The 20,010-nt window shown below is 39.1% G+C and overlaps 1 protein-coding gene across 2 annotated transcripts in view; it reads right to left on the bottom strand.

The window, feature by feature from the left end:
• LOC129770525 (myosin heavy chain, non-muscle) overlaps positions 1-20,010 on the bottom strand; it is a 196,526-nt gene that overhangs the window by 23,246 nt on the left and 153,270 nt on the right. Inside the window, exons 6-7 of one of the 2 annotated variants that reach the window (XM_055773421.1) lie at positions 1,482-1,505; positions 977-1,000 (exon numbers count right to left, since the gene is read on the bottom strand). In XM_055773421.1, coding sequence (XP_055629396.1) covers positions 977-1,000; positions 1,482-1,505 — 48 coding nt within the window. The remainder of the gene's footprint in view (positions 1-976; positions 1,001-1,481; positions 1,506-20,010) is intronic. The other variant, XM_055773422.1, reaches the window with a different exon arrangement.

The raw sequence follows: 20,010 nt of genomic DNA on the forward strand, positions 1-20,010 counted from the left end.
ATAGGTTCTAGTCGACGGTGACCACGAGGGTCCTGGATAGGATATTTTTTATGATCTTTTTTTGCCCGCTCAAGAAGCCCACTGAACTACTCAAGAGACGGCTTGGATGAGTTTTTTCCTGGCCAGCTTGACGAAGGGGCTCATTGGATTTAAAATCACATCGTCTTTGTGTAATTATTCTTCTTTGTTCGTATTAAAGACGTTCTGTTCATTTGTCTCTTGCTTACACTGAAATACGGATTCCCTTTGATAGGTTATGAGAAATGATGTCACGTCTAGAAGGGAGCCTCAAAAGATGACTCCGGTTTCCTCGACAGATTCCCTCGATTTCTCGTTCCCGACCATTACTCAGATAGAACGGAGGCTCAGAAAGCATTTCACGAAGTGGAGCATGTGGCCCACTATGCCCAACGGTGTTCGATGACTGAGCTGACTTTATACGAAACTCAATTTCCTTTTTTGCACCACACCAATGGACTTTAAGACGGTTGCTTTTTCAGTCACTCACGAGCACTCAAAAATGGTACAACATTCCATACAACATGTAGCTAGCTAACGCTACTCTTGTAACTGAAGAAGGTAATTAAAATAGATGGATTCGTTCAATGCAGCGTTAGTTATGTCATTCTACGAAATTATTGAGTGACACGTTACAGAACGTGCTGAATTCTGATATGGAGATACTGTACAACATAACATAATGCAAATCAAACACAACAGGCTCTCTAACAAAATACGGAACCCTAGCAAATGTAACCATTCCAAAATATTATCTAACCAAGTTAGCCTCTAAACCAGTAAAGATAACAAACTATTTCAAAAAAAACATTTAACCGTAAATAAAATTTTTCAAAATGGTGGAATAACAGAAAACTAATAAATAGATTATTTTAGCTACTAAAAGGACTCAAACCAACTCTGTCCATAAATATACGAATAAAATAGTTTCAGGAAATAGCCAATTGAGATACATTACCGATAGGCTTGATGAGTGACCAGCCTGCCGTTTTGCGATGTTGTAATTGTGATTTGGGATTGTTTTTTTTTTGTTTTAGTTTGTTTTTATGTTGTCGGCACACAATTATTCACGTTTTGGCGCATTTTGCGCGTAGATAGGTATGCGGCGGCGATAGGTTATGCAGAATGTAGCGCATTGTTTGTTTTCGAATGATCAATTTTGAACCGGCCAAAAAATAGTGGTGGGGCGAACGATTAATGATTTTTGATGCGACAAACAATGAACGTTTGTTTGATTTCGTTTCAAGCCGATGGGCACCCATATTTTTTTGTTAAGGCGTTTTAATGGGGGGTGAACAATTATGACGCGCGGATGTATGTTTTGTGGTGATATTTGTTTTGGAAAGGCCAGAAAAAATGGAGATGAAGACAAGATATGATTAGTGCTTGTTGGTTTTTTTTTGTTTGTTTGTGGTAGCTGATAAATTTCAATATGTAACGAAGAGAAGAAATTTTATACTTACAATAATGAGTGCTGGTGACGGTGCCTGCTCGTATCATCATGTTATTCGTTACGTACGGTCAGTGGTAGAGGTAGTAGTAGTGGCGGTGGTGTTCAAAGGTGTAGTAGTTAGAGAGTGGTTGATCATTTCGACAGACGCCCGATTTTAGACCACATACCACAGATTGATGCACACGAGTACGAGAATCGGGTTTTTTCGTAGATTTTTTATTGTTTCAGAACGAGGTTTCAACAAAGTAGCAAACAACAGCAGGTTGGTGCAGGTATTTTTGTTTTTGTGCAGGAAGGTTTATTTTTTTATAGGTGATGATGATGTTCGTGCGATAACAGCGTATAAATATATGAAATTAAAAATAAGAAAAAAGAGGAAGGGGAACGAAAACCAAAACGATTAGAAGGTAATAAACATATCTACAAAGAACATTGTTTGGAACTGCATTAGCCGGAATCGAACATGGAACATTCTACGCTAAAATGATGAGTAACTAGAGATTAGAACTTAATTTTCAATTGCAGCTAAACAAGCCGAATAAGCCATTTTTCTTTTCATCTTGAAGCGAATTTAAGCACCACACACATAATTAGCCCCTTTTCACATTTTGGATGTAAAGAAAACAATTTTTAATATGAGAGTTCTCCGCTGAACAAAATTTGCATATGAGTAAGTTATCCTGTTGGTTGTTTATCGAGTTTTGACAGTTTTTCATTCTCCTCAAAATCGCATATGTCATTGCGGATACATAAAGTCTAACCAAACTCCTTTTTTTTGGTTGACTGTAGAATTTTGACAGTTACTCAATCATCTCTAAAACGTCAAATGTAACACACAATGGATTCACCGATGTTAACAGGATCCTATGTGAATTTCTAAATGAAGGAAGTTATCAAGGTTAAAAATTTTCCAACTGTAGTTTTTTCATGTTTCATGTTTTTTACATGCTTAAAAATGATCCCCGCAAATTATTACGATCATTCTCACTAATTTAATTTAGTTTGAGCTTGAGCTTGAGTGCATTGAGTACCTCATAGTCACTTAACATTATTTACCTGGACCAGCAAAAATACACAAAGAATACACTCAACGGCGCTTTAGAGAAGCAACCCATTCTCAATTTCGATGATTTAAACTCTAAATAGTCAATAAGAACGTTGGTTACGTCCTTATAGTTACCAGGATAGTTGGAAGGAAAGAAATATTAGTGTAATATTCGCAGCCAAAGGAGTCGCCCCTATAGCACAGTCCCTTGAGATTATCAAGGAAGGGATAATTGTTAGTGGGTAGGATTCAGAATTAGGTTTCATTCGCTACTCTGTGAAATAGAATCCTGAAAATTGAAATTATTTCAACACAGCGGCAGGACCGACGATTTATTGCGTGATTTAACGTGCATTGTTTAATTTATCACATATTCTAACACCCAGAGGGCGCAGGGTCTCCATTAAGTATCTGAGAAGGCGGCTGGGAGAATACTGCTACAGTAAACCCGAAACAACGATATCATTTGCGATTCATTGCATCGCTAATTCTCTAATATTTCATATATTTCAACCCACGGCGGAGGAGATTATCTATGAGTTACCTGAAAGGGTCCTGAGAATAACTTTACCCACACAGCAAATTATCTGTGTTGGATTCGATTCACAGTCAAAATCCTGACCTCTCTCTCTGTCCACAAAAGCTCAGCTGCTTCTTGCAACAAGAAATAAGAGACATCGGACTATTTGTCCTATTAACGAAACAGCGATGGGAGCCTCATAACAATTTTCTCCGCTGTCCGGCCCAACTGTGGAACAAGAAGGTATGCTCTTACACCGCAAAGCGGTATTGTGTAATTTACCATATGTGCCGATGCGATAAACATGTACACGATTAAATCCGGCTCACAGCCTAAAATGCAAATGAATTGAAACAAAATATTCGAAAACGGAACCGAGATAACTCCTTTTTTTATTCACGACTCATTGCGTCGGTGCATGTCGGATGGAATATTTTTGACGAGAAATTTTCCGACCAGAACGGGAATCAAACTAGAACCTTCCGGAATGATAATGTGTGACGCTAACCACTCGGCCATGGGAGCAAACATACTTCGCGTGTAATATTCTCCATTCTAGCATATTCATTTCAGCTCAAAGTCAAAGTCACTCTCATTGGCAAATGATCACTCAATAATAAGCACTACTGCTTGTTCTTTTTTCACGCTCAATAAAGAAAATATTTGTTCTTCTTTGTGAACGCGCCTTTCGCTTTACGTTCATTCATTTCATTCTTTACTCTGAAGCGATGTTTTCAATCGTCATTTCTAGAATGAAACACTCATTTATTCGAGCAGTTCATATTCAAATGAAAGTCACGTTGTTGTATTCGGACTCACTGAAACTAAGGAAAACGATGAGTTAATAGATAGACTAGCATGATTTATATCGACGCCGCTTGTGTAGCGGTAAGCGTGACTAATATGCACTCTTATGGTTTTTTTCAATACATGGACAATCCATTTTGATGGAATGCAATGGATGAAGTTTATTTCAATTGAAGAACTGCGAGTAGCCTTCCACATATGAAAGGGGACCTTTGACGATGGTAATAAATATATACTGGAGTCGCGGGGGATAAAATTAATTTCATTTTTTATTTTCGAAAGTGACAACCCATGGTTCACTTAGCAAGGTTGAAAAAGTGGTAATAAATATGCGCTAGGAAGTTCAATGTTTTATAGCTTTCCCGATCTAAATTTCTGAATTTGTGAAATTGTGTGAATATTTTTTTTAATTCACACAACGAATAGCTAAAAAATACTCCACAACCAAATGTCTAAGAGAAATTGATAACCTTCGCCTTTTGAAGACATGGAAAAAGCAAAGATTTTGATTTGGATGATAACGAACAATGGAAAATCATCGGAAAATTTTCAAGACACATGATTGGTAGCACCTGCCGTCTGAAACTATCACTGGTTAACGATACCGATTGCAATTAATACACTACGTGTCATAACGTTACATCCATTCTTTTTTAACATTCCAGAAATATGTAAAGAGTTCCTAACACGATAAATAATAATGATATTACTTCATCAGCGCGACAATAACAATGATCGTGTAAGGTTGGAAAAATTGGAATAACGGGCCATAATGATGCGAATCCGGATTTTCTGATATCGCTCCATCATTACTGTAATAAGGCAGAGACACTGTCATTCGAGGTATCTTAGATGCTGTTCGACATCTGGTGTCAAGCTGCATCTAATCTTCGTACGATCACTCTTCATAAGGTCTTGAGTGGGTTTGGTCTTGTACACAAGCTGACCTGTCCAGAATCTGAAGTTCCTATTCCTTAAACCGTGCCGTGGCCCAATTACTCAATAATCACGGTGGTTTTGGTGTATAAAGAGCAGTGAATGATTCTGAAGTAGTTCTGTGTACTTCTGTTCATTCGTGTTGATGAACAACCACCTGCACTAGGCCTTTTTGAGAAAATTCTCTCCAAACGATGGTGGAACTTCCCGCCTCCAATGTTTCGCGCTTAAACAAAACAATAAATTTCAAATGGCCAATCTTATAAACGAAAATAGTTATTACATCTTGAACAAAATACTTCATTTCAACCGAGCTCTTACATATATCTGGAAACTCAAACAAATTCAGTGGTTCTAACGTTATGACACGTAGCGTACGTTTGTATAGAGCTGTGAAGGAAAATCGACCGGAATGGGAAAATAGACAGGAAAAAAACACTCTACAACACGACAATGCCAAACCATATGTTTATGAATCTATAAAGAATCATCTGGATAGAGTGTACTATTTCATCCGCCATATTCCCTAGACATTTATCCCTCAGACTGATTTTTTTCCGATTCATGGCGTCGGTCTTTTTTGGAGAGCGGTTCCGATTTTATGATGAAATGAAAAATGGCTTGATTACTGAATCTGTTCCGAGCAACCAGACTCCTGCCAGCGTGTAATTCTTGTATTGTCTGAAACGTCAAGGATGTGGCTTGTGAATTTTGCACTGGGTTGGAATTTTAGTTGGTTGGAAACTATGACTTACATGTTTTAGGTTTTTTTATTTTTGAATTTTAAATTCAAGTATTAAGATTGTCTATTTTAAATTCTAGATTTGAACCCTTGAATTTCAGTTACATCTAGGAATTAGATTCCATTGTCCGTCGTACACATGATTTTGTAGGAGAAAAATGCTATCTGGATGGAACAAGATTTACCTTTATTGTCAAAAGATACCATATACGATAGATTTTAGCAAATACAACGCGCGATGTGTAACGAGATATATCGACGGTCCGATTTTTTATAACTAGTGGTAACTAGGGATAACCGATCCGCCGCCGTGAATTGAAATATTGGCTAGAATAGAGAAAGTGAAGGGTGTGTCACATCAAATTGCATCACGGAAAAAACGCTGTAGAAATTTAATTTTTAGGAATTATATCTTCAGCCTTCGCTTATAATCAGATAAGAGTGTATAGATCACGTTGGCCATGTTTCACTGTCAATTTTTCGTAAATTTGGAAAAATGTCGTCGAACGAAAAAGAGCGGCATGAATTAATTCTGTGCACTCATTTCGAGAATCCGGAGTTGTCACATCGTCACATCGGTAAGATGCTGGGAATCGTCCAATCCACGGTCAGAAGAGTACTAAAACGATACTTCGAGAACCTAACCATCGACCGGAAGGTGAAGAACGGCAAAAATGGATGCTCCGTCAGTGAAAAAGATCACAAGCGCGTAGTTAAGCAGTTTAGACGTGATCCGAGAAGTTCGGTCCGGGATGTCGTCAATAAGCTGAATTTGTCAAGTTCATTCATCCAGCGGACCAAGCAGCGGGAGGGCCTGCGTACATACAAGGTTCAGAAGGCTCCTAACCGCGACGAAAGGCAAAACATGGTGGGGAAGACGCGAGCCCGGAAGCTGTACACCGAAATGCTGACGAAGCCGCATTGCCTGGTAATGGACGACAAAATCTACGTCAAAGCGGACTTTCGTCAGCTGCCGGGCCTGTTGTTCTTCTCCGCAGAGGACAAATTCAGCGTTCCGGAGGAGATTCGTAAGCCGAAACTATCCAAGTTTGCCAAAAAGTACATGGTGTGGTAAGCGATCTGCTCTTGCGGAAAGCGGAGCGCCCCCTTCGTGATGACCGGCACGGTAAACGGGCAGGTTTACCTTAAGGAGTGCCTACAGAAGCGCTTACTACCACTATTGAAGCAGCACGAGGGCCCGACCATCTTCTGGCCGGATCTCGCTTCGTGCCACTATTCAAAGGACGTGTTGGAGTGGTACGAAGCCAACGGTGTCACCTTCGTGCCAAAGGAAATGAACCCGCCCAACGCGCCGGAGCTTCGCCCAATAGAGAAATATTGGGCGATTATGAAGCAGGCCCTCCGGAAGAACCCAAAAGTTGTCAAATCGGAGGCGGACTTCAAGAGAAAATGGATTTCTGTTAAAAAAAAACTACAACCTGACGTTGTACAGAACCTTATGGACGGGGTAAAGAGGAAGGTGCGAGCATACGGGTTTGGGCTCGAAGTATGAATAAAAAGAAAATGCCAAAAGTAGTTTAATAGTTTTTATTTTACTGTCTAAAATTTTCAAAAGGATCGGTCTACTGGGCGAATTTCTACAGCGTTTTTTCCGTGATGCAATTTGATGTGACACACCCTTTAGCGTTCTTAGGATACTTACGGATACCCCCGTGGCCCTCTCAGGTTACCGACATTCCTTTCCTTCTTTCGGTGACTATAAGTAGGCGTTCGGCGTCGTTATTGGATATTTTGAATTACTGGAATTTACTCAGTGAGAATCACAAGCCCCAAATCTTGTCTTCATAGACCGATTCCGCTTGATAGTTCAATCAAGAAGAGTAACTACGAAGTTTGCAGTCTTTTTGTGAAGCTTAAACTCCGTGACATTTCTTAAGCAAATCCATCAACTGACTAAGGAACGTTCGTGAATTAATCAATATTCAATTCAATATTAAAAGAGTCATTGTCGTGTTCAAAATGGCATTTCAGTTCTTATAAATGACCCAAAACCAAGTTTGGACAACATCGCGTTGTAATGACATCATTTCTTCTGCACATATCACGCAGTGCATTACCCGGATTTACCCGCCGGAGGATAATAAACTTTAATTAGCGTAAAATATCGAATCTGACGGACAGATCTTCCATCATCCCCGATTTGGCGTGACTCGGATTGTGAGGTCCTAATTTGGCACACTCGTGGCTTTAAAGCATCATAACATACATCGGACGCAGGATTTCTTTCTCTCGCGTAAGTGACATTTCTATGCGCGCCCGAATTCAACGTCGCACACAACAATTAAAAGATCCATCAAACCGAGATGTTTATGAACTACGGAATCGGACCAACACATATGGGCATAAATGAAAGCGGATGGGTGCGCGCGTTTTCGTGCTGCAAGACGCGTGAAATATGATATCCGCCATAGTCTGACAAATGGTGACGGATTTCGTCTCAGCCCATTTATAGTGTATGATTGTGATTTTGAATGTCCTGTGCATGCTGCCGCTGTCTCGATCGAAGGAATTGAACCCTTGCGAAAACTGGGATATGAACAAAAATCGTCAAAGGCATGATCATATGTCTTCCATTACGGAGTATGACCCCGTTCGCAATGAGAGATTGACCCGCCACAGGAATGCTGTTGAATGCAGAAATACGAAATTCGCATTACTTATAAACAGTTGCGACCACCATCATCAACCAGCAATCAGCATAAAAATGCCCCCAAGAAAATGTTATCTCTGATTAAGTGTCCGTGCGTGTTGAGTGGTGACAATTATGGGGATCCTAAACAAGTTTACAGCCATTTCATTTGGCGTTAAACACCAATCATCCACAACGACGAGTGCGCGCCCCTAATGCTCGAGGGCACCGTAATATCTACACCATCAATAATAACCACTCAATTCCTGCCGGTTGCCGCAGCCTCCCGGCCCCCATCATCGCGTGTTTGAACGAAAGAAAAAAAATACGATGAAAAAGCTATACCCACAGCCACAGTGGGGACAAGAACCACTTGACTACATTATTGTGTCACTCTCTTCCCCCCGAAACAGATTTTGCAAGATTCTATAAAAGGCAATGCTATAGTTGGAGCGCCATAACAGTGTGTAATACATTCTATTTTTCCCCAATATGGAGCGCATTATGTAAGCGCACTTCTCGCCGTGTGGACCAGAGGGACCGGTTGTTGTTGTTATTTTTTGTGTGCTATTGTGTTGCCAGTATGTGGTAATCATCGACCGCAACAACAGAAAGACATTAATCGAGACAACAGCATACCACCAGGTCCGGTGGAATATGTGGCACATTAGGGGTCAGGGCGGAATGGAACCGTCGAAGCTCAACTCGAGTGATTTTTGGCAGTAATCGAGGGACAAAATAGTTTTTTTTTTGCGAAATGTGTGTCCATGTGCATGAAATTTGCATAAGAATACGTTTTTTAAGGTCATTTTGGTTCACATCCTCCGATTTGTAACACATTAATGAAAGGCGATCCGAGAAAACTGAGTAAAAGTGAAAATGTGACAGTTTCAGTTTCCTTTTTCGTTTGTACATGTGCACTTCAATATCGACATTTCGTTTTAAAACGATCATCGCCTAGTTCTAACACTTTCTTTGTTGTTTGTCTCCACTACACTTACTTTATTTCCGATTTTTTACGTTTTCAATGAACCGGAAACCACCATCTTCGTTTCCAAAGTGGCATCGGAACACGATTCTGTTGTTGAAGTTCATTCTCCCAATACCCATAACGTATCCCATCGTTGCTCTCATTTTGAGCCAGTATCAGCTAACCGGATACAACTTATATCCGTTTTCCGTTCATCAGTCATTTCACCCATTTTCATTGTCATTACCGGCGAATTTGAAGTAGATCCGCTGCAACAAATCGAAGGTCGGTTTGGGGCCATGGGGGGTCGGTTTCGAACCATCATTTTATTAGGGTGTCGAAAATAGGGATTTCCGATTTGGCCTCTGTTTATCCCTTTTTAAGCACTCATGAACCACATCCAACTGTATAAAACATAGTTTGAGAGTTATACTATACATTTCAATGTCGAAGTCGAAGAAAAACAACAATATTATGTGATGAATGACCTTTGCAATTTAGGGTCCGGGCAACCTTCCTATTTAGTTGCCTCTAGATGTAAGTGGTAATCGAAATAAATAAGTCATACACGTCTTACAACGAACCACCTGGGCATTTGTTAACGCACTAACCGACATGTGTCCTCATCATAATAATTTTCTCCATTGAAATTGGCAGTTCATATGCCAGGAATTGCGTAGAAAATCTAACAAAAAACCTGACCAGAATTTAGTGAAGCAAGTCAATGCAGCCATAAGCGTCCAAAAAGTTGCGTCTTTTCTAATGAGGAGCGGCCTTGACGCGAAGTTGACAGTCGCTACCCTGAAGTAAGGACCGGAAACGAATTGGATGTAGTATCCTGATCTTTCACTAAACTTTTCCTTTGGAGTGTTTCTTCGTGCTTCCGTGGTCGAGTGATTGGCGTCGCACATTGTCACGCCGGGGGTTCGGGTTCGCATCACGTTCTGGTCTGAAGATTTTTCGTCAATGAAATTTCTTCCGACCTGCACTGTGATCCCGCGTAGTCCAGAGCTTGCCACTCGAAATACATTCTAGGTATGCTATTTGGCATAAGAAAGATCAACTGGGAACTAATAAAAGTAATACTAAATTGAGACGAAGAAAGTTTCGCTGGAACGTTGGTTTTATTCAACAGAAGAGAGAGAAGATCTGGGACAAATCCTGGTATTGATTCCAGTGAGGATTTTTTTTTCGATAGAACCACATCGAGACTAGCGATATAGCGATATAGTGAGCCATCCCACAAAACGTGGTTGCGAGTAGACGTTGGCGATGACATGTTTTACACCATTTAGGTCTGAACTGGAACGGTGAGCCGTTAACAAGTGCTTGTACCAATTCCATAGAAATTTCATTAAATAGGGATGTAATCCTCGTGTAGGATGTAATGCAGTGTGAGTGATAAATATATATGGGTCCTACCGCTCGGATAAGAAACTCGGGTAGGTCTGCCACAGTTGTTTAAGTGTCACTACCTGAGCATTCATATAGAAAATGGAAAAAGAGGAATATCGTATTGTTTTTTGATGGGAAAGATCCTGAACAATCAATGCAGTGATTGACGAAATGTTATTCCACTTCTGCTCCTTCGAGAACAACAGTTTTTCAGTGAATTTAAAATGGGCCGTACAAGCACCGCAGATGCAGATCCTCGCTCTGAACGGCCAAAAGAGGCTACGAATCCAAGCGCATCGACTCGTTTTGAATGATCGTAAAGTAAATTACGTGAGTTAGCTGAGGCCGTATGTATTCCGAAAGAACGAGTTGGATACATTTTGCACGATATTCTGGACATGAAAAAGCTATCCGCGCGATAGGTGCCGCGTTTGCTGGCCGTCGACCAAAAGCAGCGACGCGTTGATGATTCAACAGTCGGTTTGACGTTGTTGAAGCGTAATCGAGTGGACTTCTTTCGACGCTTTGTGACGATGGATGAAGCGTGGATCCACTACTACATTCCTGAGTCCAATAGGCAGTCTGCAGAGTGGCACTGAGGCATGCTTCGAAGACTTAGACGTTTCGTACTACAGAAAGTGGAAACTCGCTATACCAAGATTTCAGTACATTGACGTGTTCCATGATAAGACATTATAGTCAGCTTGATGCTGATTGGCCATTGTGAAAAATATTCAAAATGTTCAGCTAAGCTTCCAGTTGACCGAATCCAAATTGCCGGACCTTTCGTTCAACTACTGCCATCAGATTCTGTACAGATGTCTCGTCGCCGTAGAACGTCAGATTGTCTTGAAATACCCCTCGCTTCCAACAGTTTTTTTTGTCTTTTTTTGATTTCGCTTGGCGATGACCCAGTATTTCTGTATCGGACGTGTTGAGAGGAATCTTGTTCTTGGGTGCGTTGTTGGCGGCGGCATACCTTTCCGAACTTCTCAATGGCAGAGTACCAAAACAGCACGGAACACTCTGAACAGATGGCTCAAAGAAAGGCAGCAGATCCGGTTGCAATTAAAATTTCGCTTTTTAGTCTCAGGTACAGATAGCTATATATTTGAAAATGTCTTCCACCTTTTCCCCTGCCGTAGAAAACTCTTGTCTAGGAAGCTGTTTGAAGCCTACCTTGACATAGGTTTCGTCGTCCATTACCACGCAATCCAAATACCTCGGATTTTTGCGATGCGCGAGAAAAATTGTGATCGTTGTTCCTCTTGCTTGAACGCTTTTTTGATAGCCAAATGTCAGAATCTAAATAAGGGCTAAAAGTGCGTTTAGGTCAACCAAAATTTGATCGTAATACTCTTTAATTTGTAAAAATATGAAATGATATAAATGTGACGTTAGTCAAGCGAAAGATTACAATCCCAGCGAATATCAGCATTATGAACATTTAGCGTTCCGAAAATGCAGCAGGTGATCTAGGAGTTCGAGTTGGTGAGAGCTAGATCGATCCAAGGCACGTTGGCGGTGTCTCAGCTGGTTTTGCGTTTTGCGAAACAAATGGAGCAATTAATTGACAGTTTTGTGCGAAAATGCACACACAAGTGCCCCCACAAAATTGATAATGCAGACTAAACTGTGACAGGCGATCGTTTGTTTTCGTTGCTGCGGCTTTTTGTATCAGATTGAAATGCACATTCAGTTCACCGGTAGAAAAAAATTATCTTCTATCACATATTAAATGACATCTAATCTGTTCGCTTCGCTAGGTCGCGTGTGTGTGCGCGGCTGAACGCATCTCAGAGCAAATAGAACTACACTTGATGCTAGAAAAAAGAGCTCTAAATGTGGCAGAGGAGGGAAACCGATTACCGGGCAATTACTACCAAATGAATTATTCGTTAATTAACATGTTCATAAATTATTGGATCCTAACGATTTCCAATTCGAACGGTCGCGCGCTGGCGCTGGGCGGGGAAGAGCAGCGCAATGATGAAATGGATCTCCGGAGGCTGTCGCTTTGCGCACACGCACAGCGCGGTAACCGGTTAATAAGTCGTAATATTATGTAAACTAAACTGAAAACATGACAGCTAGAGAGCTAGAGAGCAACCTAGAACCACGCTTCGCATCGCATCCCAAGTGATAATTGAAATATATCTATCGAGTGTAATTTTTATTGGAAGTTTCAGTCATGTACACGGAACCTCGACATCCCATTGATGGGTATCGAATTTCGCAATCCCAGCTTGATTGAGTCGGTGCGGATGCTGAGATGAAGCGAAAATAGTGTGAGCACTTATGTTTACCAGATGCTTTTTCTGTCTCAACACATCCATACTTGGGGCAAACCTTTTAATTATCGTTTCCTAATGCTCTGCAGAACCCCCCAGTGTGGTGTTAGGACTAACCCAAAACGGGGTGAAATAGGCTACCGAGTGACTAATGTACCGACACATACGCAGAGATTCGCGCACTATGTAGGGGCACATACTAACCATATTAGAGGACGGTTTGTGCCCTCATCGCCAAAAGAAGTAATTTCATAATGCTGACCTCTATGCATCTCGTTGCCCGCGCGGTCACCACCCACCCTTTCGTGAACTTGCCTGCCTGCCTGAGGCTGGCATAAATTTTCGTGTAGCAATGCAATCCGCTGCTGCCACAAATCACGTGTTTATTTCGTGTTTGCGTCCGTTTGCGGCCCTGGGTCTCTTCGTGTTGCCACATTGAACGCTCCAAGAAAAAAAAATCTCTTTCAATAAATTGATAAAAGTAGACTTTAATTCAGCGCGCCATATTTGGCAGAAAATATGAGAACCTGATTTTCATTTTTAAGCACTCATATGATTTCCCCCCACCCCGCTTGGTAAACTGAAAGGGGGCGCGCTTCGATGGCCCCCAGGTATTGCAGGTACATAGCACATAAGGCACCCTTTGTAGACTCCACTTCTGTGAGTTCATTCATTTCAGGCCGTTTTGATAATCAGGCTTCTCGTGACAACCAACTGACTTGCAGCAGCGAGAGGAGGCGCCATCGTCAATGCGAAAAAATAGTGAACTGGCGGCGGGAACAAATTCATCAATCTACCACCAATCAGATTCATTAACAAACCATCAAATTCTACCGTTTATGGAAGTGTGCCATTAATTAACGGTGAAATAGCGACCATCGCCGCGATGGCTTGAATGGGTGCTGCTGTCATCTTGCCTGAAGTCTCTGACCGACTTCTAGGCGCGCGCGGCAGATATGTTTTGACTCCGCGCTATTATTGGTTGGCGACACGTTGGTGTGTTCGCCATGGAATGATTATTTTCATTACGATTTCCAATTAACAGGCCGTTGCGGTGGCAGAATTTGATACCCTGCAATCGTGGAAAGGCTCGGTGATTCGAGGCGACGACACGACACACAGCCAAGCACGGGTAGTTCTAGTAAAAATAGATTGATTGGTAAGCGTATTTTACTGAACTTTATTCATTCTTGCGTGACCCTGCGTTGAGCATCAGATCGTTGTCACATCAGGAAATGTCACCTGTAAACAACGATTCCTATAGCTGCATGACAGTTTTCGTATTTATTTATGATAGAATTGAAACAGAATCAATGTTGACGTTTCGTATGTGTTGCTTCTGCTGTTCAAGATTTGACATACGAGTCCTCATTTTTTTTTCTGAAACAAAATTTGTAGCAGTTCATAGCAAAATTTCTATCAATTCCGTCAACCTCTCTGAATATAGGTTCTCGTTTGAAAAACTCCGCCGTCAAATGTAAAACACTATTTTAAAAAGAATGCAATGGAATTTAAAAAAAACGCATCTCGCGCGTTTTTTTTGTGCAACTTTTTTATGCGGTACCGTTAAGTCGCCATTCATCGTGCATTTAAGCATTTTTTTTTTGTAATTTTAGTCTTTGATGTAAAATTTTTCCGGAACATCTTATTGTCGCCTATCACCGTTTTATGTCACCATTTACCGTGCATTTAGAGTTTTTATCCTAGTTCCATTAGGAAAGATAAAATCATCGAATGAAGTTTATGGTTTATGGTTTATATTTAGTCGTAGATTTTATTTGTAAAAAATATAATGTATGACCTTTATTTAAAGGAGTATCAATTCCAATTCTGTTAAAACTAATCGTGGAATATTGTCTCAATACGAAATCCATTCAAACTTTGGTGAGCCAGGAATTGCTTATGCACTCCCGGGAACCAATTCCTTAGTTGACGCTTCGTTACTGGCGGAGACTTGAAGATGTCTTTTGATGAACTTTAGATTTTTTCCCAAGGATCCAGAGTTGAAGTTGAATAGAGTTTTCAACTTCATAAGGTGCCCACATTATCCCACACAGATCCGGAGTTGTAATTGGAAGACCATTACGAGCAGAATTTTCAATCCACTCCAAAATCTTCCGTTTACAGGTTCTGACCCGGGATGATATTTGTATTGAAGTTTGTTGCAAATCGTCTGTACCGGTATGTTGAATTCCCGGCTCGCTGATCTCATCGATACTCCACGTTGAACAGAATCGATTGCTTTCTCTTCTTCTTCTTCTTTCTTTGTTTTTAAGAGGCTTTAAACTTTGCAGTTCATTCGCCTCTTTGCTTTCTCCAAATCATCTGTGGAGTAGTGCTTCTTTTGAAATTTATATTGGCTCATTCTATAAAAAAATAGACAAATTGTTGTTTATGTATTGCGAAACTTCAATGCACGGTGAATGGATAATTCTGTTTTAAAAAGGATCCATTCACCATGCATTTTTGTTTTGATGAAAAATCAATGTAAACACTATATATATTTGATATGCAGCCTCAAAAAACGTATATGAAGCTGCGATTGTACGGTAAAACAGGAGAAAAACCCATGCAACAAGCATTTTAAACACTAAAATCTCATGATGCTCAAAAAGTTTTGTCGGCGCAAACAGTGGGGTATTTTCCCACTATTTCGAAAAAATATTGAAACATATTTCTAAAATGCACGGTGAAGGGGGCACGCACGGTGAATGGCGACTTAACGGTACTTGAAAAAAATGAAGTCATCCGTGATTTATTTTTTTTCCTATCATTGATATGTATTTCATCGCTCTACATAGGGACTGTGTTAGCTAATTCCCATTCTCATGTTTTGTTTTGTTGAGCAAAGATTTGATTTTATGATCTGCGAAAGTGAGTAGGCCACTTATTAAAGTGAAAAAAGGAAACCGAATGTTTATCACGAATGGGATCATTAGGATTTGGGTTATTTTCTTAACTCTCCTGATTCTCGCGTGCAAAATCATAACACGTATACTCGCGCACGGTGTCACAGACCGAAAATTGAACCTCTCTGTAATGTTGCCATCGTGTATTTTTCAGGCTTTATTGGCATTTATTTGAAGAAGAGGCTATGATTGAATGAAAAAACTCAAAAAAATATGTTTTCTTCGTCTTTATTATGTTTTAATAGTCATCTAATTCATCCTCCTCAAAACTCCAACACAAAAAACGAAATTAAAATTTTTCACTGTTATTAATTAAAAGTAAGCAACTGAATATAATTCATGGAAGTACGAAGAGTTATATAATAACATATAAAAGTATTAATCGATTGTGGTTTCATTGGAGTAAGAATCAGAACATAGCATAACTGCATGCTCGAAACAAACATATGAAAAAACATTTCATGCAGTTGTTGCGTGTTTTCGGATCTTTCATCGAAGAGAAGAATGTATAACGACCTTCTAGATAATTACCAGATTATAAAGGTTCTGGAATATGAAGTTTGCATATTCTTTGTCTCTGTATTCTTGGTAAACTAAGAATTAATGCCTTTTTAGATGGGGTATAAAATGATGATATCAAATGATTTTTAGGAACTTCCTTTTCTTTTTCTTGTTTTCTTGTCGATATTTTCATTTTCAAAAAAATATCACCGAAACTGTAGCTGTAAAAAATTACCATTAGCCACCGATTAGTTTATAGTTTACTGTTTACAATTCTTCCCCAAGTGAAATTCTTTCACAAGTGTGTATATGTATGATATATATATTTAGCGAATAACTATACGAAAGTCAAACATTTATATTTTGCTTTTGAACGTATGAATCTAACGACGAATAGTTAATATACAGATCCGTCCAATCCAGTCACAAAAGGGACTGGAATCAAATAATAATAGTCCGGTAATGATCTTATGCATTATATTCAATAAATATTCCACGCCACTAACATTAATTTATACATTTCATTCAACAATATTCTAGAATATGAAAAAAGGCACTTGTCTAAAAAAGTTACTCCTATACTCGCGTCGGTGTGTCAGACCGAAGGTGTGAAAAAAGTGGCACACGTGTACCAACACATGCGATACGCTAAACGATGACGAACGACGAATAACGAAGCTAGAGAGAATCGCAAAGTCGTAGTGTTGATATTTTCTGAGAAATGAACGAATTATTGATTTCTCGGTCTGACAGACCAATGCGCGAGTATAGGAGTGTTAAGGAAACTTTTTTTATGCGGTTCTTATCTTCCGCATAAAAAAGTTTTTTTTTTTTCAAATTGTATAGCGAACACTATACTGGCGAGGTTCAGTACGATTTATTTGTGCGGGGGATAGGGTTTGCCTGTAGTAAAAAAAGAATATAACGTTTTTAAATTTTTAAATCTATCTAAAAAAAATGGGAGGCCATATTTGTTTATAGGCGGAAAACCCGAAGAAGGAATGGTCCGATTTTAGCCTTCTATATTTACAACCTTCTGAAGGAAGGTTGGAAAATTCGGAAAATTGAATTTCTTATATGTCCGAAAATTACATCATGAAAAGCGTTGTTAGTCCATTCGATGTTTTCTTTATCTTCATTCAGTTTTATTAGTCATTTAATTCAGCCACCTCATTTATTCTCGGTTTGTCAGACCTATACTCGAATATAGGAACGTTAAAGATTGAAGATAAAAGTGTATCTAGGCATTTGAGTTGACATATATGTATCTGATAAGTATACTAAAATACTGAAAAGCAAACATTTTTTCAAGGAGACGATCTAGTGTAGTGGTAACATCCATACAACTCACGCTAAAAGTCACGAGTTCATTTCTCACTCCCGACATTCTTGAAAAAAATGGAAGTAAAAGATACGAATCAGCCAAAAGATAAAAATCACTATAATACGGAAAAAATACTCTCCGTTTTAACTTGAGAAATCGTGAATTGGTTGATCGGCTCGAAAGTTACAAATTTCAAAACAAATCAGACCACTCGAAACATTCGATTTCTCCGATCACTTAAATTCTGAATAAAGCCCTCCAAGAGCGAGTTAAAAATGCACGACTATTTTTTTTCGAAAAACGATAAATATACGATGTTTGAGCAAAATCAGAGCAATATTTTTTTCGGGAGATCCTTTTTTGATGTACAGGTCGGACCCGATCATATAAAATATTAGACTTGATTAAACACTGGATTCTTTTTTACGCGTTTTTTTCGTGATTTCGTCCGTCACTTCGTTGGAAGGAGAAATAGAAGAAAAGAAATTCTGCGAGAGCGTGTGCGAGTGTGATTGTGATGAGCACGCGCCGGTGATGTGGCAATCTTTTGTTACGTGTTTCTCTAAAAATAACGGAAGTTTTTATGCAATTTTCTCGAAATAACGCATTTTCTTTGCGCGCGTGCATCAGTCGCGTAAGAGAAATTCAGTATAAACAGTAAAAAAATATTTTTTTTTATATTTCAAGTGTTGCTTATTTTAAGCAAAAACATGATATTTCAACGTCAGGATGGGAAACTCTGGAATTATTTATATTGTTACGTAGCCGTTTTTTGCTATTTGAATTTTGTTTTTTCACGAAAAAGAACACGAAAATCTGTTTTTTTATCTCTTAGAGTAGGGTCCCTCTCTTAAGGGGAAAGGTCCATTATCTTTTTTCTTGTTGACATAGTGGAGTGAAGTACGTGGATTTTAAAGACTAATTTGAACGTTTTACAACCTTTCAAATGGAAGCAACATAATCGTTCTAAGCGACGCATTTCTTAAATAAGAGCTAGATTAGAGCTAACAGAGCATAAAACATGAAATTCTCGCTAACTCTGAGTTAAGATTCGACCATATGTGAAGGAAGATTGTTTTCATCAAATATGAAACTGTATTACCTTCTGAAAGATTTTGGATCAGCTGTATGTATTATTTATTTCGTGTAAGAAAGGTGTTTTCTGACTTTGAAAGTGGAGAAAACTAAGTCTTTCTTTTATATTCAAATAAAAAAACTTATATGAAAAATATAAATATTTTTTTGGTATCGATTCGCTTATCGAGATTATTTGAAACTTGAGACATTTTTGTTTGACCCTTAAGACGCAGGGTCGGGGATTAGAGAAAAATCGTCTTTTTGCCTTAATTTTTTTTAAATCGTTACTTTTGAACTGCTTAACCGATTTATGATTTCTTGAAGGCAAATGAAAGGTGTTTAAGGAGAAAAACATTAAACTGTACTTCAAATGACCTCTTTCAGGCGAAGATTTAAAAGTTCTGGGTTTTTTGAGGTGTCGAGTTTGAGCTTTCTAAAAATGATGTAAAAACTTCTCGAGTTTTTTTTTTAAATGAGTATAATCGGAAACATTCGTGGAAAACAGAAAAAGAACAATATATCTCACAAGTGAAAAAATATTCTGAATTTTTGATACATTATGTATAAAAAGTCTCGACTCTCTAAAAATTATATAGACATGATAACTTTGGTCTCATCATCACAGTAAAAATAAACCGGGAAATTGCTGAGTTTTCCCAAATGCGTCGCATGAAGAGGGATTAGAAACTTTACAAAGTTTTCCGAAAAGTACAAACTAAGCGTCGGATAAGAACTGTTTATCGTGTACTGGTTGGAGGTTTCCCGACAGACCTAGGCTAATTCCAACTCCTCAGATAACAATTTGACGAAAAACTGTGAGCTGTACTCCCAGGTGGTGACAAAATTCGAAAGATAATATAAAGGATGTAAAGACCGTCTTCAGACAAATCCCGGGACAGAAATTTCATAAAGCTACTGATCGGAGCAAGAGTCATGTAAGATTAAAATTTATGTTTGCAGATAAGCTTGCGAAAACAATGTTCTGGTTCTGCAGTTATACAAGAAAAATTGTGTTTTGTTATGTCGAATAAGACTATGAAATGAAAACAAAGCGAAGTTTGAATTACCTTCATGTCTTCACCAATATTTCATCCAGATCCAGTTAGCTGCCATTACAGCATAAACGTGCCGCGCTGGTACGAGGATAACGCAGTTCAATTCATTTAAAAAAACAAATGGGTTCCCATTGTTGCGAAACCTGAATGTGAAGAGCGTCATCGAAAATATCGGTCAGATGAAAAATGGATGAAATCGGGTAGCGTAGACTGCGCCGGCTTATGAGTCGTATTGACGGAAAGTTTGGCAATTCATCCGAAATAACAATGAATAATTTCTTATTCATATACTATAAGTTTAATGCTTAAGTTTAATA

Source organism: Toxorhynchites rutilus, chromosome 2 (assembly GCF_029784135.1).
Source record: "Toxorhynchites rutilus septentrionalis strain SRP chromosome 2, ASM2978413v1, whole genome shotgun sequence".
Classification (NCBI taxonomy): Eukaryota; Metazoa; Arthropoda; class Insecta; order Diptera; family Culicidae; genus Toxorhynchites; species Toxorhynchites rutilus.